Source organism: Chrysoperla carnea, chromosome 1, assembly GCF_905475395.1.
Source record: "Chrysoperla carnea chromosome 1, inChrCarn1.1, whole genome shotgun sequence".
NCBI lineage: Eukaryota > Metazoa > Arthropoda > Insecta > Neuroptera > Chrysopidae > Chrysoperla > Chrysoperla carnea.
Genome location: NC_058337.1, coordinates 135,427,593 through 135,454,301, shown reverse-complemented (window position 1 = coordinate 135,454,301; position 26,709 = coordinate 135,427,593). Strand labels below are relative to the sequence as shown.

General features: G+C 29.3%; 5 protein-coding genes across 5 annotated transcripts; 3 read left to right on the top strand and 2 right to left on the bottom strand.

Annotated features, from left to right (window-relative positions):
• Nucleotides 1-1,605: 1,605 nt before the first annotated feature.
• Nucleotides 1,606-2,539, bottom strand: LOC123290709 (ejaculatory bulb-specific protein 3-like). Its single transcript, XM_044870988.1, has 2 exons — nucleotides 2,296-2,539; nucleotides 1,606-1,804 (listed from the first exon to the last, which is right to left on the bottom strand). Exons 1-2 carry the CDS (start codon nucleotides 2,489-2,491, stop codon nucleotides 1,635-1,637), a joined length of 366 nt encoding a protein of 121 aa, XP_044726923.1. The 5' UTR covers nucleotides 2,492-2,539; the 3' UTR covers nucleotides 1,606-1,634.
• Nucleotides 2,540-6,816: 4,277 nt separating this feature from the next.
• LOC123295219 lies at nucleotides 6,817-22,286 on the top strand. The gene is made up of 7 exons (XM_044876482.1): nucleotides 6,817-7,076; nucleotides 8,004-8,183; nucleotides 10,282-10,425; nucleotides 11,409-11,584; nucleotides 16,272-16,635; nucleotides 21,622-21,843; nucleotides 22,020-22,286. Exons 1-7 carry the CDS (start codon nucleotides 6,878-6,880, stop codon nucleotides 22,196-22,198), a joined length of 1,464 nt encoding a protein of 487 aa, XP_044732417.1. The 5' UTR covers nucleotides 6,817-6,877; the 3' UTR covers nucleotides 22,199-22,286.
• On the top strand, nucleotides 10,199-11,752 carry LOC123290711 (ejaculatory bulb-specific protein 3-like). The gene is made up of 2 exons (XM_044870990.1): nucleotides 10,199-10,425; nucleotides 11,409-11,752. The coding sequence occupies exons 1-2, from the start codon at nucleotides 10,251-10,253 to the stop codon at nucleotides 11,597-11,599; spliced, it is 366 nt and encodes a 121-aa protein (XP_044726925.1). The 5' UTR covers nucleotides 10,199-10,250; the 3' UTR covers nucleotides 11,600-11,752.
• Nucleotides 14,377-15,328, bottom strand: LOC123290712 (ejaculatory bulb-specific protein 3-like). The gene is made up of 2 exons (XM_044870991.1): nucleotides 15,154-15,328; nucleotides 14,377-14,586 (listed from the first exon to the last, which is right to left on the bottom strand). Exons 1-2 carry the CDS (start codon nucleotides 15,326-15,328, stop codon nucleotides 14,408-14,410), a joined length of 354 nt encoding a protein of 117 aa, XP_044726926.1. The 3' UTR covers nucleotides 14,377-14,407.
• Nucleotides 22,287-24,954: 2,668 nt separating the features above from the next.
• Nucleotides 24,955-26,520, top strand: LOC123290705 (ejaculatory bulb-specific protein 3-like). Its single transcript, XM_044870983.1, has 2 exons — nucleotides 24,955-25,208; nucleotides 26,300-26,520. The coding sequence occupies exons 1-2, from the start codon at nucleotides 25,013-25,015 to the stop codon at nucleotides 26,488-26,490; spliced, it is 387 nt and encodes a 128-aa protein (XP_044726918.1). The 5' UTR covers nucleotides 24,955-25,012; the 3' UTR covers nucleotides 26,491-26,520.
• Nucleotides 26,521-26,709: the final 189 nt, after the last annotated feature.

Genomic DNA, 26,709 nt, shown 5'->3' with positions numbered 1-26,709 from the left:
CTAACTGGGATTTATCATCTAATTTTTTCAAGGCATTAAAATTTCTCTTGGCATTCTTTTATTGAAGTAATCAATTTCAAACAAACAATTTTTGTAATATTTAACAGCTTGAAGATATAAGAATGAATTATCAAAGAGGAACATAAAAGCGATGCCAAGAATCATCGAATCGAAAAATCTTGCATTACTGACCATGTTTTAAGTACGAAACACAAAATTCTACCTGCGAAGTTAGTTAGATCTGTTAAGCATCACAAATAGCTTAGATGCTTACCAAAGCATTTTAATCCACAAGGCGGGCTATAAGATTCTCAACTGGGATAAAGATCCTATACGTGTCTGTGAATTGATAAAACAGGCATCTGTTGAAATTGTACAGTAGTTTAGGTTAGGTTAGGTTAGAGTGGCTGCCCTGGGGTGGCACACACTTAGACCATAGGGGCCGTTGTGATACTGTAAATGGGTTGGCCCATCTCCGGCCACTACTCCATGAAGCATTTGGAGCTGTTTAAGAACAGCTTTTACGTCGACTGACTTTAGGTCGGAGAGGTCGTCAAAGAGATTCTGGCTCAAGTAAGTCCATCTCCTCATGACAAGAGCTGGGCAGTGACAGAGAAGATGAGACATTGTCTCCTCCTCGTCACCACTGTGACAGCTTCTGCAGTAGTCGTGATACATGTACATCAATTGTACAGTAAAAGATGTTACAAAAATCGGCTAATAAACTAAAATGAAAACCGCTCGCATTTTGCTAAAACCTCATGGAATGTGTTTCTTAGGTTCAAATATCATTAGTAAGGCATTTGTTGTTAGTAGTGCAAATGTTTCTATTTGTTAATCAACAATAAATTTTTAATTCAATCAAATAATCAACCTTGAAGTTCACTTAAAAAATTAGTAAATAGGCAACTTGTATAACGTAAATGTTAAGTGTTAAATAATAAATAATCGAAAACTTTTTTCAATTTTGTGATAATTTTAGTATTTTATTTATATAAGTTTTACTGTAATTTCATGATAATGTTTTACATATTTACTTATAACCTTGTAAAAAATGTTTGTAATGTGTTATATGAATAAATTTAGCTACTGACGATAGTTGCGTTGCAATCGAAATAGCAAGATTTTGCGAAATGTAAGTCTGTTGTATATTTTTTAATAAAATTTCTTAATATACAATTAAATTTCGAGTATCGGAAGAATCGGATTTTATTGGCCCTCAAAGATTTGTTTGTAACTCTTTTTAGCAAAACAGAATTTATCATGGAGTTGTTATGGCAAACATATAGGATATGACGACAAGTACTATGTCCGATCTCTCTGTCTGATTAGTAGTTTAAAATGTATCATCCTTATTTCTTGGTTGATTTTAATTTTAAATTCTCTTTTCGTCATCTCTTTTACGGTATTTTTATATTTTGTTATAAAATGCAAAATTTTATGAATATAACCCATTTTGTCTCTAAACTGCTCAATTATTGGATAATAGTATTGGATATCAAAAATAAAATTATAATTTTAGCTTAACAATAATAAAATTTTATTTTTCAAAATAAATGTTTTGTACAAAACACCCAATTTTAACAAAACTGGAAAATAGGAAAATAATTGTCTATATATATTTTTTAATCAATTTATTGTTTACATTTCTTTTCATATTCTCCACTTGGATCATATTTTGCTTTCAATTCCTTCAATTTATCTGCTCTCTTCGTTTCAAAATGTTTAATAACTTTTTCGGCTCCTTCCTTTTGTTTTTCTGAACATTTAGAACAGCAAGTTTCTAGTCCATCTTTAAAATTTTCTGAAATAAAAAAAAATTATGAACAAATCTATATGCAAATAGTATGCAAAAAAATAATATGCAAAAAAAAAGCTGGTTTTGATATGGCTGGATTTTGAATATTTCTTTTCTTATTGAAATTAGGTGGAGATGATGTACGCCTAACATCTGAGAGCGATTGCATTCACTGCTTTTACTAGTGCGCGTTCCCAAAACGCGCGCTACAAAAATTGCTGGTTTTCAAACCATTTTAAGCAAAATTTTTAAAGTAATTATTTATGCCCTTTAAGCAATATAAATTATAATTGCATGACTGTTTTGCAATTCATCCTTCTTCTTTTTTGCCCCACTTTATCCCTCTAAGCTAGAAGAAATATAGGTAACCAAAGTTGTGTACCATGGAATATTGGTTTACTATATTGGCTTAATTAACTAGCGTTGCGTCGTTCTGGTAATAGTTCTAATAGTTAGAAATTAATTGATATAATAAATTCTCAAATTAAAATACATACTTTTTAATTCTTCACCTTCCGCTGTACATTTTCCAGATCCTTCAATACATGCAATATAATTCTCCAATAAACGATCATTGTTTAAAATTGAATCAAGATCGATATTATCGTATTTTGTTGAATACGTATCAGGTTTTGGCAATGCGTAAACAATGGTAGCTAATGCTACAAAAACAAACACTACTGAGTATTTCATTTTGATTTCTAACAATTATTGTAAATTCACGAACTGTAAATAAAAGATTTCAAGTTGGAACTAACGAAATCTAATTTTTAAGGATCTTTATATACTTAATTGTTAACTATGTGCGAATGATTTAATTAAATACTTCCATTTTTTAACATAATTCTCCAAAATTCTTTTTTAATTATTGAAATAGAATAAAATTAGTAAAATAGTACGAGAAGCAATTATAAAACAAAACTTCCTCAGTCTAAAAAACTAAATGAATTCTACGATAAAATCTATCATGGGCATATACCCAGGCATAAAAAAGTAGCTGCTCCTTTTGGACGTGGAATTATCATAGATTTTATTGGCTAAATACAAAATACTGTTGAATTTATGACATTTTTAGATCAAATTTTTAATTTTTTACTTTCTAGGCTTGGTCCAAAAACTAGGTACCTATTCCCATAAAATCGAAACTACTATCGAAAAATGAAAAGCGTTAGAATTTTAAAATGCAAAATAATTGAAATAAGCACCTGATTTTGTAAGGAAAATGGAAATTGTTCGTGTTATAGAAGTTTAATATCTGTCCTTTTTCAAAAAAGCCGAGAAAACCCTCAAGGGTGGCACAATTTTCTTTCTTTTTCAGGAAGAGTATTGTAGTTTATATCCCTAATAAAAAAGCTCTATTAATGAATAAGAAATTTCGCGTTTCAATCAAAAAGATCTCATTGAATTTAGATTCTTTCCAATTGATTTCGCATTAATAATTCGGAATTTTTTTATTGGGGATTAGAAACATTCTTACAGAATTACAACTTAGAAATTAAAAAAAAAATAATACAAAACTTGTGATCGCTACTATAGTTACAGCTTCTAAAACGGCGAAATTTTTTGTTATTCCAAGTCCAAGTTTTTTTGCCGTTTTTCCGTTACAAATTGAAATTAGTTTTTGGATTAAGATTTTCCAGAGAAACTCATTAATACATCTTCATAAGAAAAAATCAATTTTTCAACTTTAGAATACTTAAAAACATAAAGATTTATTCGTTAAAAATACACATATTATGATGAAGAATTCCTCGGTTCTTGGACTATAAAATATAAAGTTAAAATTCAAAGTTCAAGCGATTAATGTTAATTTATTAAAATTTAATTAAAATTTGAGTCATTTTAATTAAATTTAACTTTAATATACCTTAGTATACGGATGTATCAAATTATGAAAATGCGTGCTTTGCTAGACCATAATGAATTTTAGAAATATTTTAGTTTTAAATTACTTCTTAACCAATAAACACTTCAAATATAGTTTCGAGGTAGAAAAATAGTTTATGCCTAAAACGTCGTCATTTTAAGACCTTAATTTTGATTTATGTTAACCCGCAAGAAACACATTTAAGAAATATAAATCAATTAAAAATTAGTTTTTAAGTTTTTGTAATTTTTCTCGAAAAAGCTTTTATTAGAAGATTTTATTCTTATAGAAACATTATTCGATGTGATTTTTAGGATTTTTGGTGTTTATAAGTGTTTTATTCGACATTCTTTTTGAAACGTAAATTTTCTTTTTAAATTTTTTCAGAGATGCTCGGAATTCAATGAAAATTCAATAAAACTTAATTAACCATTTTTCTCAATTTTAGGGAGTTAAAGCCCAAGATAATTTATTAAATTTTAAAAATTTTATGTTTTTATACTTTTCTACATACGTTTTATATGTTATTAGTAAGTGGAAGTTTATAAGTTCTAGAAACTAAAAAAATGCCTGAAAGTGTTCGACTGCTCGTTATATTTCAAGGATTTCAGATTCATAACTACATTTGTTTCCATCTTCTGAATTTATGGTTTATGCAGTACGGCATTTTCATTTTAATACCATGTATATATGAAAAATATCATGGTATACCAAGTTAAGTCCCATGTTTGTAACGCTTCCAAATATTAATGCTACGAACAAAATTTTGGTATAGATGTTTATAAAATCACCTATTTAGTTCATTTCCGGTATGCTGTCCGACTGTTCGTAAACACGATAACTTTAAAACGAAAAGATATATCAAGCTGAAATTTTTATAGCATGCTCACGGCGTAAAAACTCAGGTTCAAGAATGAGAATTGTTTTTCTTTTTCAAATTTGTTTTGTAACTATTTCTATATTAACAGTGGTAATATGAGAAAATCTACCTTCGCCCAAGTGGGATGTATCACCAAATTTATAACTATTAGCAATGCATTGTGGCAATAAAATTACTTTTTTCATTCATTGAGTATATATTTTTAGAGTAATTTTTGCAAAAACATATTTTGTAATATTTTAAGTAATAAAATTTTATGGGTAATTAGGAATTTTTTTTAATTATTTTTACATTGAAATTAAGAAATCGTCAATATATTTGCACTTGACTTAAGTCCAAATTATTCCATTAATTTATGCTCTATTCTTGAAAACAATTGTTTGAGTAAACCAATAATTATTAGTACATACGAATATTAATGATTACTAAGAAACCAATCACTGTCCAAAAAAAAAAAAAATATATTGATCACAAAAAAATATTCTTCTAATATAAAACGTTGCAATGAACTTACACGAAAGTTTATTATTCAACCAAAGCTGATGTTTTCGCTTCATATGGCATTTTAATCCTTTTTTCAGTTTTTTAAACCAAAAATCGATATTTTGGCAATAAAATAATTTATTTTTTTGACAGATTTTGAATATTTGGGGACTGATTCTAGTTATTTTCCACAAGTTGCACAAAGATTTAAGTCTATATGTCAAATTTTTTTTCAGAATCGTGACAAATGTTTTGTAAAACCATATTTCGAAGAAAACACGCCTAAAATTGTATTTAATATACTCAGGTACCTATCTAAAATTGGATAGCGATTCTTGGACCATATAATAAAACAAAAAATTCCGTGTTAGCTTTTTCATGTTACTCAATTTGCTGTTTTTAGAATGTAATGAGTGTTATTACGCGCGTTAAGCAACGCGCTGAAATATATTTTAATTTATCATTTTTCGAGTGTATTTATTCTAAACAAATTAAATAATACAAAAATAAGGGATAATTCTTATAGCGAATTGACCTATTTACCCATAAAAATGTAAAACTAGACTTGATATCATGACAAAATTTGACATTGAAATTAAAATTGATTAAAAACGAAGACGTTATAAGCAATCAAAGATTGCATTTAAAGGTTGTCCATCTGCTTTTAGCAAAACAAAGTTTTATATATAATCTTTATGACGATACTCACGTATGACGTCACTAGTGGATATCTTCCTTTTATTTAATTAGGAATTTCAAACGTTCATGTCTTGCATACTTGTAAAGGTTTTTAAAAACTAACTTCACTTTTCAGCACGTTCAGTAAGAATTCCTCACCTGAGCTTTTGAACTAAAAAGACTCCTTAGGTAAAGTAGAATTCGAATTTATAGTCGACTTTAAATTAGGGACTAACAACCTTCAAAATACGATATACTGACGTTTTTTCAGTTTGTAATTTTTGTTTCCCGTTAAACTACCTCGCACAAATTAGATGTAATCTGTATTTCGGTCAAACTTTTTCAAATTTTGGAAAATGATACTTTAAGTCATTCTGAATGAAAGTTCACGTGGTCACAAGTCATGAAAATGGCAGGATTTCAAGTTATCGCTAAATTAAAGTTGGAAAATGTACTTATTTGTATAAAAAATTATTGTAATTTAATTGTCAAAAATCATGTACGTATATATGTAGCTGAAAATATTGATCTTAACACTATATATTATTGATCCACTGAACATATAAAACTGCTTCTTCTTTGAATTTCGTAACATATTCTTCAAAAAAACACAGAATTAAAAAACCACACCCTTAAATTAAAAAACACACGTATGCATGTAGTTATACGTATATGTATTTGCCTATACACACATAGGCATAAATTATACAAATAAGTACATTTTCAAACTTTAATTTATATATCATGAAATCCTATCATTTTCATTACTTGTGACTTTTCTTAAGAATGACCTAAACTATCATATCCCAAAATTTGAAAAAATTTGACAGAAATGCATATTACATCTAATTTGTGCGAGGTCTTTTGTTTCCGTTTTCTAATTTCAGGCTCTTTAAACTATTTCACCCTAATTTTGATTATTATAAAGATCAATTACAAAAGTTTATTATTGTTAAATTATTATATAAAAAAAATATAATAACAAATATCTAACTAAAAATTGCCCATATAAAAAAATATTCCGCTAAAAATAATAATAACACGAGCGTCATCAAATTATATCTAATTATATTTTAAGATTTTTAGGGGTATAAATATGGTTACCAAATATTGGATGGTATCAAAAACATTTCAATTGTTTCGTAAGTGAATCAAAAATAATAATCCAAAAATGAAATCTATAACACTTGCTGTGTTTGTAATTGTGGCTTTGGCTGCAATTGTGGTTTATGCTGATGAAGAAAAATATTCTAGTAAATTCGATAATATCGACGTTGATTCTATTCTTAAAAACGACCGTTTATTGAAGAATTATATGGATTGTGTTGCTGGAAAAGGAAAATGTACTCCAGACGGTGAAGAATTAAAAAGTGAGTACAAAGATTTCTTTTTTGCGATAATTTCACTGATAACTTTCAAGAGGTAACTATACAAGGTGTCTTCTTTAAGTTAACATAAGCTTGGAACATAAGATTATACAATAAATTTAATCGAAGCAAGTGAAAACAAACAATTAACTGAGTTAATTGTTGAAATACCATATATAGACAGTGTTGATTACTCTGTCACATTACAAATACATACATGTCCCACATATATAACTGATATTCCCATATAATACATACTATACAATTTGCGCTCTTTTTTTTGCGAAACAGTGATGTTTACGAAAAAAAGTTTAATACAAAAGTTGTTTATTAATTTATAAGGAACATTTTTTATATTTAAACTTTTGTTCTATCCCTAACGGTTTACAAGATGGATCCTACGGGCCCAAGACCCAATTGACCTATGTTGCTCATTTACGAACTCAACCTCACTTTTTACGTCCTAAGCACGCCATAAAAATTTCAGCTTGATATCTCTTTTCGTTATTGAGTAATCGTGATGACAGACGGACAGACAGACAGACAGACAATCGGAAATGGACTAAGTAGGTGATTTTATGAACACCTGTACTAGAATTTTGTTCGCAGCATCAATATTTTTAAGCGTTACAATCTTGGGACTAACCTTAGTATATTTCATACACATGGTATAAAAAGATTTTCTGCGTTTGTTCATTCAATTAATCTTATAGAAAAACAAACCACTTTTATTGGATTTATTGGAAAAATTTTTTTCAAAGAGTGTCTAGATTTCACAGAAACTATTATACGAAAAAACAATTTTGGATAAAGACTTTTCAGTCCGTGTTTGCCAAAACTGTACGGTTTACAAATTTTTGCTGTAGATAAAAAAAAGCAGATTTTCTAAAATGAAATTTCTAAATTAAAAATTTAATTTTTATTTTCCAGAACACAGCAAAGAAGCTCTTGATAATTGTTGTGCAAAATGTACCGATAAACAAAAGGAGATTTTCCGAAAAATTTACAAACATTTAGAAACCAACAAACCAGAATTACTTGCTGAACTTAAACAACAATACGATCCAACTGGCGAACATGAACAGAAATGTAAATCACAATTTGAAGGAAATTAAATGATTTATGATATCTAAACAAATATCTATTGAAATGTACCAACTTTATTTTCTTTAATAAACTGTTTCTTTAAAACTAAATAATTTTCTTAGTAATTTTTTTCCCAATTAAATACAATTTTATTCGAAAATAAGGCCAATTTGTCAACAAAATGCAATCCATATTGAATTCCAATTATCTGTAATTATTTAGTATTATATTATTGTGTAGGCAACTTGTTATATTGAAATGTAATAGTCTTAGAGTGTAACTTAGTCATAGAGTATGAATAAATATCGTGCAAGAAGATTACATTGAGGTATTAAGACCAGTTATATTTATCAACAAAAGTCATAACTAAATCGTTTTATTTGCCTTTTTCACCAATGTTGGATATTGCAACCCCAATTAGAGGGATATAAAGCCTCCAAATAGGAATAAATATGGGGAGGCTAGTTTGACATGGATTCATCGGGTAAAATGACCAGATATTTGGCAATGCTATTTTCTACCAAAGTTCGTAAGCTCCCCTTCATAAAAATCTTGAATTTTGGAAAAATTTTAGAGATGAGTATTTCCCCCGAATTGAAGGGAAGGCGAAAAATTTTAGGGAGGCCGAAAATTAGTTCAAAGATATGGCCATTTTCGTATTAAAGAAGCAGAATATATTTCAATTTTCGAATTTATTTCAATTTTGAGGTATTAAATCTCCCTCCTAATTGGGGCAACGAGTTGGAATTAAGTCTTGGTGCACAGTGGCATTCAACTCAAAATTTTTGATACGGAAATTTAAACGTACAAAAAATTTACCTAATTTTCGGTATATTATTGAAAAATTGTGTCGTTCAATATTGGAATAATCGAGAAATTGAGACTTTTATCCACAGATGATTCAGGAAAAAACTTTGTTTCAATTTTTAAGTTTATTCTTATTTTTATACTTTCTACTCGGTGCTTATTTCACTTAAAGTTTTTTTGCAAAATAGGTCATATTACAAGATATACAGGATATGGATGCAATTTGTCATTTTAAGTAAATTAACCTTCCGAATAATTATCTTGCATGCAAGAAACGGAATTAAACAGGGTCAAACAGTAAATTCGTGTACAATGGTACTTGCATTTAAAAACCATTAAGGTAGTTTGCGAGTAATCAACGGAACGAAATATCTTTTTGTATAAGAATAAAATAGTTTACTATCAATCGCTGGGTTTTGTTTTTGTTAAAGAATAAACCAATATACGAATCTGAACAAATTAGGAAAGAGGATTCCGCCAGAATATTTACGGGTTTAAAATCTTTTTGCATCCCAAATGTCAAAATTACTCAAAATTCTCTCATAATGAGGATTGCCGACAAAATTGAAAACTTTTAACTATAAATAGATTTGTTGTAAATACGTGATAAATGAAATAATTTATGATTTTAGAGAAAAAAAGTTTTAAGATTCTTAACGCTTGCTTCCAGTATCGGATTCCACTTTGCCACTAGGCCACTGTACCTCGAAATATTATGAGTATAGATATTCAAATACTTAACAAAAATATCTTGATGATGGTGATGATGATATAGCATTTATGACGCGAATCTATAGGATTTTACCTTACCAAAAATCTTCTAACACGCCTTTAGAAGTTTTCACTTCCAAACACCGTTTTCTTTTTATCAAAAATTTATATAAAAATCAATTTTTTTTTAACTCAAAAGACCCTTTTCGGATATATTTAGGTACATTGAAACTTTTCTTAAAACGATTTTTCGCTAGCATATATTCCGTTAGCCGGTTCAGTATCTAGACCTGAATCTTAAGTGTGCGTAGTTTTCATAAATTCAGCTCGCTAAGTGAAACTACCTTAAATGAATTTATAAAAAAAATTTTGTATTCTTCCATTTTACCTAAGAATAATGGAAATGTAAGTTATTTAATTAGATAATTTAATTAAAAAATTATAAATTCTAATTTTTCAGTATATAAAAGATGTTTTAACAAAATAATTGTTTATACACTCCGATGTGTTAATTAATAGTTAATTAGCTTCTTTTTTTTTTGCAAAAAAATATAAATTATTAATTTTATCACAATGAAATTGTTAATTGTGATTGTTGCATTAGCTACCATTGTTTACGCTCAAGATGGATATCCATCAACTGGTTTGAATATCGATGAAGCTATTAAAAATCTTGATCTATTTAAAAATTATATTTCATGTCTTGATAATACTAGACCATGTTCGCCAGAAGGTGAACAAATCAAAAGTAAGTATATCTAATATACAAGTGGTAAAAATACATGTTTCGGGGTACTTACAATTTAGTACCTCTAAAATGAAAAATACTCAATAACTTTTCTATTTTTTAAATGAGGAAAGAAAATTCGGTAAAATAATTTATTTTATTTCCAGTTTTACGGATTTTCTATTTTTACGGACGTAGCATAGAAAAGTTGAACATGCAAAACCCATTGATATTCCCTCAAATATCTTTAAGCCCTAACTCGTGGAAAGAAATTTTAAACACAATACATATTCGTTTTTGAACGCAAAAATAGTTATAAACTAACGACTTTTGTTTGGGACATTTTCTTTGTAACTCGGAATTACCACTTTAAAAAATTTTATTTTATACGCGGTCAAAAATTTGATTTTATTTCCGATTGCATTTTTGATTTCAGTAAAAGTTTTCTATTTTTGAATATTTATTACAGACGTTTTCTAGAAAAGTTAAGGTTGATCGAACATTAAGGCAATCTATCGATAAAAATCTGAATTTTTGATATGTTATTAATTGCTACGTTTAAAATAATTGACAAATGGTTTTCATGTTAGTAAAGTGGAAATTTTAACATGTTCTGAATATCAAATGTTGAATTCCACGACAAAAGATAAAAAAATTCACGAAAACTTTCGACCGTCACACTTGAAAAATACAAAACACGCTTATTTATTATTTTTAGTTATTCAACAATTACATAAATCCGATTAAATTTAAAAAAATTAATTCACAGATTAATATTTTTAATTTCTATAAAAATGAGGATTATTTTATAACGACTTATCCCTCAAAACCGATCAACCTTAATATTCATAGAAAAACATCTATTGGACTCTCCTGGTCTAAAATAAGTTTTTTTTTAATTAAAAAAAATTCCAAATCGTTCTAAGATTTGGAATTTGTTAAAACGCGAAGGGTTTTCAAATCAGAGTACTCATAAGAAAAATTTTTGTATTATTTTTTTTCAGAAAACATAGGTGAAGCTGTAGCAACATGCTGTGCAAAATGTAATCCAAAACAAAAAGAGGAATTTAGTAAAGTATACCGACATTTGGCAACAGCTTTACCAGATGGATTAGATCGTCTTCGAAAATTATACGATCCAACTGGTGTATATGAACCAGAATGTAGAAAACAATATGCTGCTAGTCAAAAATAAATTTTACTTTGATTGTAAATGAAATTTTTATGTACACTTAAATTTAAAAAAAAAATGAATCTTTACTTCATAGCCTTCCCAAAATCTATATTAATAAAACTTTGAAAAGATGCATTTGAGAACACAAAACACTGATATTTCATAAATTAATATGAAATATCAAAATACGAATATTAAAAATCAATTTTCACTTGTGCATTTTTATTTCATTCGAGTGTACAGAAAAAATTTTTAATTGTAAATTATGTTTTGTTAAAAATAAATATTTTATTTTAAACATAAACTGTATTTGTTTTATTGATTGGAAAAATACTTCATAAAATCCCAAGCAAATCATTGCTCGTTTACGCGGGTGACATTTTTAATAGGACACAATCCTTGATCCCGGTGGGTATCGACGAGAGTAGTAAATAAGTTGTACTTTTTCAAATTCCTCTGCGCAAGACTTTTTATTTACTGATTGAGTTTTCTGACACTACCCTTAGATAAAAATTTCGTGGGAGATCTCATGGAAAAATTTCATGGTCTCTTAAAAAGTGGTAAGACTAAATGGCTTCTTAACTCAAACACCAACCTTTTCAAAAATTTCGCTTTTGCTAATAAGACGTATTAAATAAACAAATAAATAATAATCTTTATTATTATACTATGTATATATGTAATATGCAAGGTATACCAAGTTTAGTCCCATTATACCATGTATATGAAATATACTATGGTATACTAAGTTTAGTCCCAAGTTTGTAACGCTTAAAAATATTGATGCTTCAAAAAAAATATTGGTATAGTGTTCCTATAATCACCTAATTAGTCCATTTCCGGTTGTCTGTCCGTTTGTCCGTCTGTCTGTCAACACGATAACTCAAAAACGAAAAGAGATATCAAGCTGAAATTTTTATAGCGTACTCACTACGTAAAAAGTGAGGTCGAGTTCGTAAATGAGCAACATAGGTCAATTGGGCCCAGGGCCCTGGGTCCTTAGGACCCATCTTGTAAACCGTTAGATATAGAACAAAAGTTCAAAGGTAAAAACTTTTGTTTGACACATTTTTTCGTAAACATCACTGTTTACTCATGAGGGCATAAATTAGGCGTAAATTTTATAGTATGTATTATGTGGGAATATCAGATATGTATGTGTGACATGTATGTATGTATAAATATTATCGAAGATAATAAATGAGAACTCTAGGATATTTCGAAATAAATTTCGATTTTCGCCCCAATTTCCTAGATCAGTTTTTTATATTTTATAATTACGTATTTCGACTACCAAGTGCAGTCCGCCACAAAATTAGCAAAGAGCAACATTCATAATAAGAGTAATCACGACTAGCTAATTATACCATGCATATATGAAATATACATAGTATATTAAGTTTAGTCCCAAGTTTGTAACGCTTAAAAATATTGATGCTACGAAAAAAATGTTGGTATATGTGTTCATAGAATCACCTAATTAGTCCATTTCCGGTTGTCCGTCCGTCCGTCCGTCCGTCTGTGGACACGATAACTCAAAAACGAAAAAAGATATCGAGCTGAAATTTTTACAGCGTACTCAGGACGTAAAAAGTGAGGTCAAGTTCGTAAATGAGCATCATAGGTCAATTGGGTCTTGGGCCCTTAGGCCCCATCTTATAAACCGTTAGAGATAGAACAAAAGTTTAAATGTAAAAAATGTTCCTTATCAAAAATTAAACAACTTTGTTTGAAACATTTTTTCGTAAACATCACTGTTTACCCGCGAGGGCGCCAATTAGGCGGAAATTTTATAATATGTGTACAAACTATACACTAAATGTCGGTCGGTAATGCAGAAACCTATAAAGTCATTTACATATGTTCTATACTTTATTGGTTATGGTCATGTTCTATACTATATTGGTCACATGTTTGTATGTGTAATGTGATAAAGAAATCAACACTGACTATGCATGGTATTTCAACAATTAACTCAGTCAATTGTTTGTTTTCACTTGTTTTTACTTATGATGGCTACTTGGTAGTCTAAATACGTATTTATAAAATATAAAAAACTGATCTAGGAAATTGGGGCAAAAATCGAAATTTATGTATGTTTTATGATAGAGTAATCAATACTGCCTATGCATGGTATTTCAACAATTAACTCAGTCAATTGTTTGTTTTCACTTGTTTTAAATATACATTTAGTATAAGAATGTATCAATAAAAAAGAGGGGGAAGGGGCATATACGTGCGTCTACGGCTAGACTTTTAAGAGAACTGTTTCGGTTTTTACCCTAACGAAATATTGGCCATGTCAGAATAACGAGTATAAAAATACCTTCTTAATGTAGGTTATAATAAGGAGGGTAAAATATGACCCACTAGATGGTATGATACCACTCTTTAAAAGATCAAGAAATTTCTCGAAGCCTGGCACGGGATTTTTAAAAATGGATACAGAAATGTCAAAGTCAAAGAGTAGTGTCAAACGGACGATTTTAATTCATTTTCGCAGTGGTTTATTCGGAAAGAGGTGACACTCTACGATAAAATAGTAAAATTTCCAAAAAAAACTCAATCAGCAAATTAAACTCTTGCTTAGAGTAACTCGAAAAATAGCAACTTATTAACTTCTCTCGTTGATACCTACCGGGATCAAGAATTATGGAATAATTTGCTTGGGATTTGATGAAGTATTTTTCCGATCAATAAAACAAATACATTTTATATTAAAAATAAAATATTTATTTTTTACAAAGCATTCTTTACAATTAAAATTTTATTTAAACAAAAATAGTTTTCTTGTTCTCAAATCTATCTTTTCATTCATATTTTTTACATTTAAGATAATTGTTTTTTACATTCTGGTTCATATGCACCATTTGGATCGTATAATTTTCGAAGACGATCTAATGCATCTGGTGATGTTTTTGCCAACTGTTGATATACTTTACGAAAATCATTTTTTTGTTTTTGACTACATTTTTCACAGCATGTCGCTACAACTTCACCCATTAGATCTGCAAAACAAAAACAAACAAAAATTTTGGCCGTTATAATAAGTCTCAGATCGATTTAAAATTTTTGAAATATTTTTAATTGAGTGTGTTAGAGATACATAAAAAGTAGAAACTGTATTTTCAAAAATTTAGAATCATGTGATAAATAAGCAGTGAACTTCCAGTATAGGCTATTTACCTTGAGATGAATATCGATTCTTGCTTTTCGAACTGAAAGTGACAAATCGCAGTTACAAAAAAATGCCCCAAACTAAATTCGTTAGTTTTTAACTATTTTTTCGATCAAATAGTTACGGACATTTCTTGAGTTTAAATTTTCTTTTCACAAGGTTAGGCCTTAAAGATATTAGAGGGAATTTGCATTGGTTTTGCATGTTCAACTTTTCTATGTAACGCCCGTAATAAATATGCAAAAATAAAAAATCCGTAAAATTAAAAATAAAACAAACTATTTTACCAAATTTTCTATCCTCATTCGCAAAGTAGAAAAGTTATTGAGATTCTTAGTAGTCGTAATTGTACCCCGAAACATGATTTTTTACCTTTTGTATATCTAGATATACTTACTTTTGATTTGTTCACCTTCTGGCGTACATGGTCCAGTATTATCGAGACATGAAATATAATTTTTAAATATATCAGCATTTTTAATAGCTTCATCAATATTCAAACCAGTTGATGGATATCCATCTTGAGCGTAAACAATGGTAGCTAATGCAACAATCACAATTAACAACTTCATTGTAATAAAATTTAGAATATTGTTGTAAAAAAAAAAAGGAATTAACTGTTAATTAAGACTTTTTGAGTTATACACAATTATTTTTGAAAAATGTCTTTATATACTGACAAATTAGAATTTCTAATTTTTTATTTGAATTTATTTATGGAATTTACTTACATTTACATTACTCCCGGGTAAAAAGGAAGAATACAATATTTTTTTATAAATTCATTTAAGGTGGTTCACTCAGGGAGCCGAATTTATGAAAACTACGGACAATCGATTAAATTGATTGACATATAGTCCATTGAAATGTTACATTGACTGAACATTTTTGGGAGGACGCGATTTTATTTGTGGGACATGTAGGGGAGGTCAATACAACCTTAACCCCAAGTTTGTGGGGTTGGCGCCCTTGTCCCCCGCCCGCCATCTTGAAAAAAGTGGTGGAAACATATTTTGCTGTATCTCGTAAAATATTGATTTCTCAAAAAATTTGCAAAGACATAATTTGTAGCAAATTGTCGTGGCTACAATTTTGTCTATGTGACTTTTTGCGATAAACTTAAAATTTAAAAAGTTATGAGCAAAAAAGTAACAAAATCAAAAATTTCTTTTTTTGCTTAATAACTTTTTTTCTTGTCATTTTATCATAAATTTAGATGAGAGCAATATTATAGAGAATACGTTTATGAATATTTTTCCGCAAATTTTATTAATTTTTGTTAATTTTTAACGTAGTTACAGCGCTCCAAAGTTGACCGAGTTTATCAATGCGCATGATAACTCGGCCAAAACAACATGTTTACCTTACTCTCGTTTTTTAATAACATATTTAATAAGCTGTTTCTTCTTCCTCATGCTATTCTTTTAGTTGTGCTACATATAGTTGTGATACAAACGATTCTCCAAAACAGTAGCAAAAATTTCATTCAGTTTATCATCGCTTCCGCCAACACAGGATGTAGCCCGTTTCCACAGTCTCCGAGTGAATCACCAGGTCCAATCATGGCTTGGAAAATACAATAATCCTGAATATCGGGGCTGGAAAAAGCATGGAAACATTTGGATGCCAATCCAAAGTTCGAAGTGCTCCACAGTGTGCCTCTATTGCTCTGGAGAAACCTGTACCAACATTATGGAAGTAACAAAATTAATGGAAGAAAATGAATTTGAAGAAGAATTACCAACGATGACTCCAACTTTAACTCCTGTCATTCCTCAAACCTTCACATTCGATGTTGAATTACAATCTGAGCCACAGCCTGGAGAATCTAAGCCACAACTTGGAGAATCTGAACGACAACCTGGACCATCGAAGAAGAGTAGAATGGGATAGCTAGCTATTCTATTTTAATTACTGATTGATAATATGATTAAGTCGGAGATATTGGAGCGCTGTAACTACGTTAAAAATTAACAAAAATTAATAAAATTTGCGGAAAACTGTTCATAAACGTATTCTCTATAATATTGCTCTCACCTAAATTTATGATAAAATGACAAGAAAAAAAGTTATTAAGCCAAAAAAGAAATTTTTGATTTTGTTACTTTTTTGCTCATAACTTTTTAAATTTTAAGTTTATCGCAAAAAGTCACATAGACAAAATTGTAGCCACGACAATTTGCTACAAATTATGTCTTTGCAAATTTTTTGAGAAATCAATATTTTACGAGATACAGCAAAATATGTTTCCACCCCTTTTTTCAAGATGGCGGGCGGGGGACAAGGGCGTCAACCCCACAAACTTGGGGTTAAGGTTGTATTGACCTCCCCTACATGTCCCACAAATAAAATCGCGTCCTCCCCAAAAATGTTCAGTTCCGCCCTAAAATTGTAACATTTCAATGGACTAATAGGAAAGATAGGAGGCTGTCAAGAGTCCGCCGGCCTCCTCTGAGTTGGCTAACGGTCTATATATTAGGGAAAAATCGTCTGAAGTGTCAGTGTTCACATACTCTTAAGAAGAGTGCTGGGATAGTAACTCAATAATTGAAGAATAAGAGACGTCAATATATGCAGACACTTCTGTAACTTCTATAAGAGCTGGAGTGGATATCTATTTAGTGGCGTTCGACATTCAGGAATCGTTAAGCTTGGTGAATGATTCCATGACAAGATTAAAGATAATGATTGATTGTCGGGAGATTAAAAAATGATAATTTTTTAATAAATTTAGCTAAATATATTGTCATTGAGGGTCTTGAAAGGGATGTATATTTTAACAAAATACAAACGCTCATTTAAATTTTAATTTAATAAGAAATACAGTTCTAACCCAAAAGCATACGGAGAGAAAGTTGATTTCCTTGACTCACACGTTATTGGATTATTTATAACCCCCGACTAACAAAGAGGGGTATTATAAGTTTAACGTGTGTGTGTATCTGTGTGTCTGTCTGATGCAACGTAGCTCCTAAATGAATTAACCGATTTTAATTTTTGTTGTTAGAAAGGTAATTTGATCGAAAATGTTCTTAGCTATGTTTCAAGTGTAAATTTAGGACTCCGTACCCCAATAACAACTAGAAAAGAGGTGATGATTTTCAAACGGCTGAGCAGATTTTCATGAAACATTGATAAGAACATTATCGATCAAATTACCTCTCAAACAAACAAAAAGCTGATTGCTTTATCTGTTTAGAAGTTACGACACCACAAACGAATCGATGAGACCTGATTTCTGTTAAAAGAGAGATGTAAAATCATGGACCAGGAAATTTATGGATGCGATCCTTCGAAGCGTGTGGTGTTTGTTTGAAACACTTGAGAAGCTTTACAAACAACATTAATTTCACTTTTTATAATGTATTTGTATCTATAATTATATTGATAGACTTGGAGACACAGTCATGTTGAAATCACTGATTCACTGGTACAGACACAGTCGCTACTTGAATGGGAGGCCGATTAAGAACATTGTGTGTTGTCGCCTTTTAATTATTTATACTAATCTTTTATAACCATTTAGCTCCAGTATCTTTATGGCCGCAAAAATTTGAAAGTAGTCGATGGATTGACTTAAAACTTTGACAGGTCGTTACATTTATACCCAAGAGGGTTTTATTTATTTGGCATTGCAAAGTTATCACGGGAACGAATATTTCAAAATAACTGAAAAAAGGGCTGAAAGTTATAAAAATGTCAAATGTGCTCCAAGACTGTTTTATTTACTACCCTAATAATTGATATCAGACAAATCCACAGCGAAACGTGACCGGGCTTAGCTAGTATGTTAATAATTTTAATTTTCAAATTATGAAATTTTACTCCAAAGTTTTAAGTTTCCTTTGATGTTTTTTTTGAATTTTAAATGAAAAATGACTGGATAACAAAAAAAAACAAGTGAAAACAAACAATTGACTGTAGTAAATTGTTGAAATACCATGTATAGACAGTGTTGATGACGCAATCGTTTGTTTTTTGACGTCACGTAAATAAAGAAAGATACCCACTCATAAATAGCCACACACACATAACTGATATTCCCATATTAATAAATACTATAAAATTTGCACCTAATTAGCGCCCTCGTGGGTAAACAGTAATATGTACAAGAAGATGTTTCAAACAAAAGTTGCTTATTTTTTTATAAGGAACATTTTTTATATTTAAACATTTATTCTATCTCTTGCGTTTTACAATATGGGTCCTACGGACAAAAAGATTCAATTGACCTATGTTGCTCATTTACGAGCTCGACTTCACTTTTTACGTCCTAAACACACTATAAAAATTTCAGTTTGATATCTCTTTTCGCTTTTGAGTAATCGTGATGACAGACGGACAGACGACAGACGGCAGACAGACAGACAGATGGAAATGGATTAATTAGGTGATTCTATGAACATCTATACCAAAATTTTTTCCGTAGCATCAATATTTTTAAGCGTTACAAACTTGGGACTAATCTTAATATACTATGTATATTTCATATACATGGTATAATAGCCTGAGACACATAGTTATTTTTTATTTTTTTGTGATCATTATTTTCCTTCTAATTATTGCATAATTTGACGTATTACGGTAACCTTTACCCTAACATATGATTTGAAATTTTAAATCAGTATCTCCTAGTCTATAAGATTGTTTATTTTCATAAAAATAATTAGTTCAAAAGTAGTCCAAAATAAATTAGTACGATTTTTGACAGTAAATAAATCAAACAAACTTTTTTTTTTTGCATAAATCTAATGTTTAAATAAATCGTATACCTGACCTTCAAAATTTTTGCTGCGAGTTGAATTTAATTAATTAAAGTAATTTCAATAGTTATCTAATTCCATTTTTTTTTCACATGCTAGTTTATTTAAAATGAATCACGCGCTCCAAAATTACGTTGTTAGATAAATTTTATGTTAAAAAGATTACATAAGGCTTGGTTATATGTATAAACAAATTTTGATAAGCTGTCCATAGGTCAAGGGGGTTAGACAATCAATCCATTTTAATACGAACATGTAAAAGTTTGAATATGAGCGGATTCAAGGGGGTGGAAATTAAATAGCCCATAATGAAGTGAAATTCCTACGATTATATAAAGAAACACGAGGTTTCTAACTGTTGCTCGATCGATATCGTTTCGAGTAATTACAAAATTGTACTCCACTTTTCTAATCACTTCGAAAGATGACTCTCTTTTACGGACGAAATATGTATTTATATGCGAAATTTGATATGGAAAATTATTCTTAGACGAAGCAAGAAAATAATGGAAACAAGAGCTAGGAAAATAATTTTTCATGTCCCCACTTACAAAAAACAAGGATTTTTTATGAAATCGCTAGAAAAGGAAAATTTACAAACATTTAGAAGCCATCAAACCAGAATTACTTGCTGAATTGAACGATTCAACAAGTGAACGAACTTGAACAGAAATGTAAAAATTACAAAAATCTATTAAATTGTACCAACTTTATTTTCTTTAATAAACTGTTTCTTAAAAACTGAATAATTTTTTAACCGTTTTACCGATTAAATACAATCTTATTCAAAAATAAAACCAATTTGTCCACAGAATGCCATCCATACTGAATTCCTCTTATCTGTATTTGATGTGTAGGCAACTTGTAATGTTCAAATGCAATAGTCTTAGAGTGTATCATAATCATATGATACACTCTCTGAGTATATCAAAATATTAAAATTGAAATAATCACTTTAATCTTGGAAACTTTGTAAATAAATACGGTCGAAGAAAGGTACAGCTACAACTAGAAAGCTGATTGCCCATGACAGAAACCCCCCCAAATAGTAATAAATATAGGGAGGTCTATTTAACACTTTCTATCAAATTTTGTAAGCTTCCCTGTATAAAGATTATATCTGATTATATTTTAGACATTTAAAAAAAAAAACAATTATTTTTTTTTTGGTATGGAAATTTAAACGAATTAAAAGGTGACCTAATGGGGATGTTGCCTAAATTTTTTTTATAACTTCAGGTGAAGCATTCTCATTGCACGGACAGAAAAGTGAAGTTAATTTTTGAAAATCTTTAGAAGTAGGCAAAATATGATCATTAAATATTCCTAATTAAACAAAAAAAGAAGATATAGGTAAGTGACGTCATTGCTCGATATTACCATAGAGATAACATATAAAACTTCGTTTTGCTAAAAGGAGTTGGGCAATAATCTTTGAATGCTTATAACTTCTTCGTTTTCAATCAAATTCAATTACACTTTCAAATTTTGTCATGGTATCAAGTCTAGTTTTACATTTTTATGCGTAATAACGCAAATTCAACATCAGGCAAGAAACGCAATTGAACAGGATCAAACAATAAATTCGTGTAACATGATACTTACATATTAAATCAAATCATTAAGGTAGTTTGCTCGTAATATTTGTAGCAAAATATCATTTTGTATACAAAAACTTATCAATATTTTGTTGAAATTTATTTCGATATACCAATTAACAGACTATCCTTCAATTATTGAGTTATTTTCTTAGTACTCTCCTTAAGGGTATGTGTACATTGACACTTTTCTACCAACGACTTTCCGCTAACAAATAGTTTCTTGACCGGCTCAGAGGATGCCGGCTGATTCTTGGCAGCCTTCTTTGTTTCTAATCTCAGTCAATTTAATCGAGTTCTGTAGTTTTCATAAATTCAGTTCCTTGAGTTAACCACCTAAGACGAATTTATAAAAAAAATTTGTATTCTTCCTATTTACCCAGGAATAATGCAAATGTAAGTAAATTCCATAAATAAATTCAAATAAAAATTATAAATTCAAATTAGTGAGTATATAAAGAAATTTTTCAAAAATAATTATGTATAACTCAAAAAGTGTTAATTAACAGTTAATTCGTTTTTTCTACAACAATATTCTAAATTTTATTACAATGAAATTGTTAATTGTGATTGTTGCATTAGCTGCCATTGTTTACGCACAAGATGGATATCCATCAACTGGTTTGAATATCGATGAAGGTCTTAAAAATGCTGATCTATTTAATAGTTATATTTCATGTCTCGATAATACTGGGCCATGTACGCCAGAAGGAGAACAAATAAAAAGTAAGTATATCTTTACACAAATGGTAAAAAATCATGTTTCGGGGTACACTTAGGACCTCTAAGAAACTCAATAACTTCTTTCTATTTTGCGAATGACGAAAGAAAACACGGTAAAATATTTCTAAGGGGTATGTGTTACAAAGTCTAAAAACTGTTCTTTTTTTTTCATTTTACAGATATATTGGGTGAAGTTGTAGCAACATGCTGTGCAAAATGTAATCCAAAACAAAAAGATATTTTTCGTAATGTATACAAACAATTGGCAAAAACATCACCAGATGCATTAGATCGTCTTCGAAAAATATACGATCCAACTGGTGCATATGAACCAGAATGTAGAAAACAATTCCCTTAAATGTTAAAAAATGAATCATTACAAAATATGTGAATAAAACATCGAAAAGATTTGAGGACAAAAAACTGTTTTTGTTTAAATAAAATTTTAATTGTAAAGAATGCTTTGTTAAAAATAAATATTTTATTTTAAATATAAAATGTATTTCTATTATTGATTGAGAAAATACTTCACTGATCTCTGGATGAATCAAATCCACTGATCTCTGGATAGATGATCTATATGGCGTAAAAGAAAAAAAATTAAGTATCTTTCTATAATTGTATTGAAGCATATAAATGAAGAAATTTTAATTATTCATACTACAATTAATTAAAAAATTCAAAAAATGTAGTTAGTTCAAAGTTTTAAATTTTCACTTCTGTTAAATATATACCATAACGCCGTAAAAGCAGCATATTTGTTACCGGCGTAGAAAATTGCCATGATGGTTTACAAAAAAAATTGTCAGTAACATATAAAATTATGGTATTCTTTTAACTTGCTACTTTTTATTCCTTATTTCCCGGCGATCAACGTTGGAATCATCATTGTCCTTCGAAAATATATTGACCTACTAGGGGAACCCTTACTGTAATATATGACTTGAAATATTCTGTCAGTATCTCCGAGTCTATTAGTTTTTACTATTTTAATTAGAATAATTAACTTAAAAGTAAGTTCAAAGTACATTTATACGATTTTTGACAGTAAATAAATTAAACAAACTAATTTTTTGCTATTCTAATGTTTAAATAGATCTTTTATGTGGCCTTCAAAACTTTTGCTGCGAGTCGATTATAAAAAAATTACAATTTTCTTCTAATTCCATTTGTGGGTTTTTTTTACTCACATGCAAGCTTATTTAAAACGTATCTCAAGCTACTTTGTTAGATAAATTTTTTGCCCAAAAGTTAACCGGAGGCTTGTTGTTGTGTATAAACTATAAACAAATTTTGCATAAACTATATAAACAAATGAGCTGCTCAGAGGTAACGGGATGAAGTGAAATTTCTACGATTATTTTCGTCTATGAGATAGCGAAATTTCTATAGAAACATGAGGTTTTTAATCTGAAGGGCTAAACACTTCAGACCCTAACTGGTCCTTTAAAATTTTCGATCTATATTTCGGACTATTTTTGCACTTACCATTTACCTATGCTTTAAAAATCATGAAAATCAATAAAACTCGATTTCTAAAAAATTCGAAATTTGAACCACGGCTAAAATTTCAGTTTTCTCTATAATCAAACTTACCTTTATCAATCCTCAATGAAAACCAGACAAAATGAATCATACGAATTTCGCTTCATTATGGTCTCTCACGGCTTAGAATTTCTCATTTGATCGGCAATTTCGAGTGCGAATCTATTCAGATGGAACTTGAAAGGGAGAAAGAAAAAGTGGGTTAAGAATGTCCTTACAAATTCAAATTAAAAAATAAAAGTTTATTTAATAAAATAAATATATTTTTTAAATTATTATGTTTTATATATTAAATGTGGGCAGTTTAAAAATAATTTACACAACTAGTTATTTTTCCGCATTCATTTCCATTTTCACCAGTTGGATTCATATTAGAATTTTTCTTGGTTATCAGATTCTTCTTTTCTTCGAATGACACTTAATTATTAGAGGATAACCAAGTTCAGAGCTTCTGAAAACATTTATATATATTAAATTAATACCGATAGCAATTTGGATTGTAGTTTAATGACAAGTAAAGGTAAGTAATCCATTTTATTGGTTCTACCTCGAAGAAAGCTGGACTTTTGTCTAAAATGAGGGAAAGTTTGAGTAAATTTCGACTTATTTATACAAGGTGCAGGACCCAATCTAAGAGATGGCAGTTGTACCTACATTCTTAATTCAAAAAATCACGTTTTCTTAGGATCATCTTTAAATCGTCTATATACATTCATTAATGTCCTTAAAAGCATGACAAATATTTTCCTATAAAGAAAATTGTAACAATCAGCACTTGTTTTTCCATAAAATACATTTAAAGTGATTTAAGTGATGAAATGAATGGCATTTGTGTGTTATTTCTTCTATAAGTGATTTTCTCTAAATCTCTAGACATCAATATTTCCAAAACTATGGTATATATCGAAAAAATTTACTCTTCGTTTAATTTTACCCAGTTCTAACAGAATTACACCCTCAAAATTTGAAACGACTAAAATAATAAGTATCAAATATTTTCATACACTTATTTTTTGGGAACCTATTCTTAGTCTATTGGTTCTTTATAAAAACACCTCTCCGTGTTAATGATCCAACTTTTAATTAAGTTTATCTCGAATTAGAGACGACACGATGCCCATATAGCAAGACAACTACCTTAAAACGTAAACTATATTATAAAATTTCTGATTTGGCTTTTCGGACTGAAAACAAGACCTTCGTTTCAGAAAGTTAATAAAATCAATCCACACACACTGCTTTAGGACAATTTTGAATACCTTTGTAATATTCTAGGAAATGAAATAATAAACATATAATAAATAAGTCTCTCTCAAATTGGTATTGTTTTTTTTTTACCACAATTGATTCGTTTAATTACCGCAAAATCATTAATACTTTATTTGCATGTAGAAAACCCATAAAACTATTTTTGTTATTAAGCTGATTGACAAGAAATAAATAAGCAAGAAAAAAATGGAAATCTACTGTTTCTTGCAAAATTAATCAATTTGCAAACGTCATTATTAAGAATCAAATAATCAATTAATTAAGATTTTTTGAATATAAATAGGGAAGTCAAATATTGATTTCATTAAGTGTGAATTATATTAGTGAATCAACATAAGTTATTAAATCGAAAACGAAAATGAAATCTTTTATTCTTGCTGTGTTTGTGATTGTGGCTTGTACGACTGTGAGTTTAGCTGATGATGATAAATATACCAGTAAATATGATAATATCGATATTGATAAAATTCTGGAAAATGATCGATTATTAAAAAATTATATTGCTTGTGTTGATGGCAGTGGAAAATGTACTCCTGATGGTGAAGAATTAAAAAGTGAGTACAGTTTCTATATTTCGGGGTTTTGTGTTGTGAAAAATTGATTATATTTGGAAAGCTTTTTACTCAACAAAAGAAACATTTGGTTCGATATCATATCTTAAAATCAAACGGCGTCGTCAAAGTTAAGCGATATCAAATTTTCTCCAAAATAATTTCAGTTGTTACTTGAGCAAATTTCGACAAATATTAATCGAACTCATCGAATCCTCAAATGCAAAAATCTACATCCGGGGACATTTTTATACGTAAAAATAATAATCTTGGATAATTTTACCCATTTGTAAACGAGCCCATAACTTACTCGTATGGTCGAAAATTTAATTTATTCAAATTATTGTCTTTGTGGAAGTTAAACATCGTTGAATAATGCAAAAAGCTGAATTTTCAATATTTTGCGGTTTTACCCGTTTCCGCTCTAATTGACTTGGAAAGATAAGTTTTTTGCACATGCAAAAAAAGAACGTTATTTAAAAAAATGTAAAGAAGTAAAATAATTTTTGGTCGGTTGAAAGGCTGAATGAGGCAGATGACTAATACAAAGGCCTGTATGATGCTGAATGTGGCACATAATGGACAAAAAATTGAACACTCCCCCCCCCCTGAATAAATCCGGGGTATGGGCCTGGACTGTATACATTATAGTTTCGTGAAAACGATCTACTTAAATTTTTTTTAAGGATATTCCCAAAAAATCACGTTTTCTTAGGATCATCTTTAAATCGTGTGTCACCATTCTTATTAATGCCCTTTATAAGCAGGTAAATTTTTTAATGCTCCTTTCCAACCACCCTCAAAATTTGAAACGAAGGTCTCAAATATTATCTATCATACACTTATTTTTTTGGGAAGGTCCTTAGGATGTAGCCAAGTTCTTAAACGCTTTTACAAGGGCTGCATTGTCGATTTTGCTAAGCGAATAGTGATTTAGATTTGAAAAGTTTTATTCTCTTCAAATAAAGATATTTTACCCCGCCTTCTAAATTTCACGAGACTGTAGAAGCTTACTTTTTATGAAAAATAAATATTTTAGTTTTAAATATATTCTTCGATTCTAAATGCAAAATTTAATTCTATATTTTTTTCAGAACACGCCAAAGAAGCTATGGACAACTGCTGTGAAAAATGTACCGATAAACAAAAAGAAACTATCAAAAAAGTGTACAAATATCTTGTAGAAAACAAAGCTGATTTACTTAAAGATCTTAGAGAAAAATTCGACCCAAAAGGTGAATACGAAGAAAAATGTAAAGGAAAATTTAACATCGCTGAAGCTTAAATATATGTTTTTTTAAATGTAACTCTTTTATGTTTCTAAATAAATTTTTTGTGTTAATTTAAATATACGATACTTTGATTTAAATTCGTACTAAATAAAAGCTTTTTTTTTCATGCTCTCCCTTGAAATAAAGAATAAGAACTTCTTTTGAAGTTCCATGGCAGGAAGGCGCAAATATAGCACATTCTTGGCCTTCACATCGCAGCCAAAAAATCCATT

Bases quoted from the DNA above. Each gene is read 5' to 3' on its own strand.
- LOC123290709 (XM_044870988.1), bottom strand. From the start codon at position 2,491: ATGAAATACTCAGTAGTGTTTGTTTTTGTAGCATTAGCTACCATTGTT. The intron at 1,805-2,295 runs GTATGTATTTTA...TTTTTATTTCAG, and splicing joins GGAAGGTGAAGAATTAAAAA to AAAATTTTAAAGATGGACTA.
- LOC123295219 (XM_044876482.1), top strand. From the start codon at position 6,878: ATGAAATCTATAACACTTGCTGTGTTTGTAATTGTGGCTTTGGCTGCA. The intron at 7,077-8,003 runs GTGAGTACAAAG...TTTATTTTCCAG, and splicing joins AGACGGTGAAGAATTAAAAA to AACACAGCAAAGAAGCTCTT. The intron at 10,426-11,408 runs GTAAGTATATCT...ATTTTTTTTCAG, and splicing joins AGAAGGTGAACAAATCAAAA to AAAACATAGGTGAAGCTGTA.
- LOC123290711 (XM_044870990.1), top strand. From the start codon at position 10,251: ATGAAATTGTTAATTGTGATTGTTGCATTAGCTACCATTGTTTACGCT. The intron at 10,426-11,408 runs GTAAGTATATCT...ATTTTTTTTCAG, and splicing joins AGAAGGTGAACAAATCAAAA to AAAACATAGGTGAAGCTGTA.
- LOC123290712 (XM_044870991.1), bottom strand. From the start codon at position 15,328: ATGAAGTTGTTAATTGTGATTGTTGCATTAGCTACCATTGTTTACGCT. The intron at 14,587-15,153 runs GTAAGTATATCT...TTTGTTTTGCAG, and splicing joins AGAAGGTGAACAAATCAAAA to ATCTAATGGGTGAAGTTGTA.
- LOC123290705 (XM_044870983.1), top strand. From the start codon at position 25,013: ATGAAATCTTTTATTCTTGCTGTGTTTGTGATTGTGGCTTGTACGACT. The intron at 25,209-26,299 runs GTGAGTACAGTT...TATTTTTTTCAG, and splicing joins TGATGGTGAAGAATTAAAAA to AACACGCCAAAGAAGCTATG.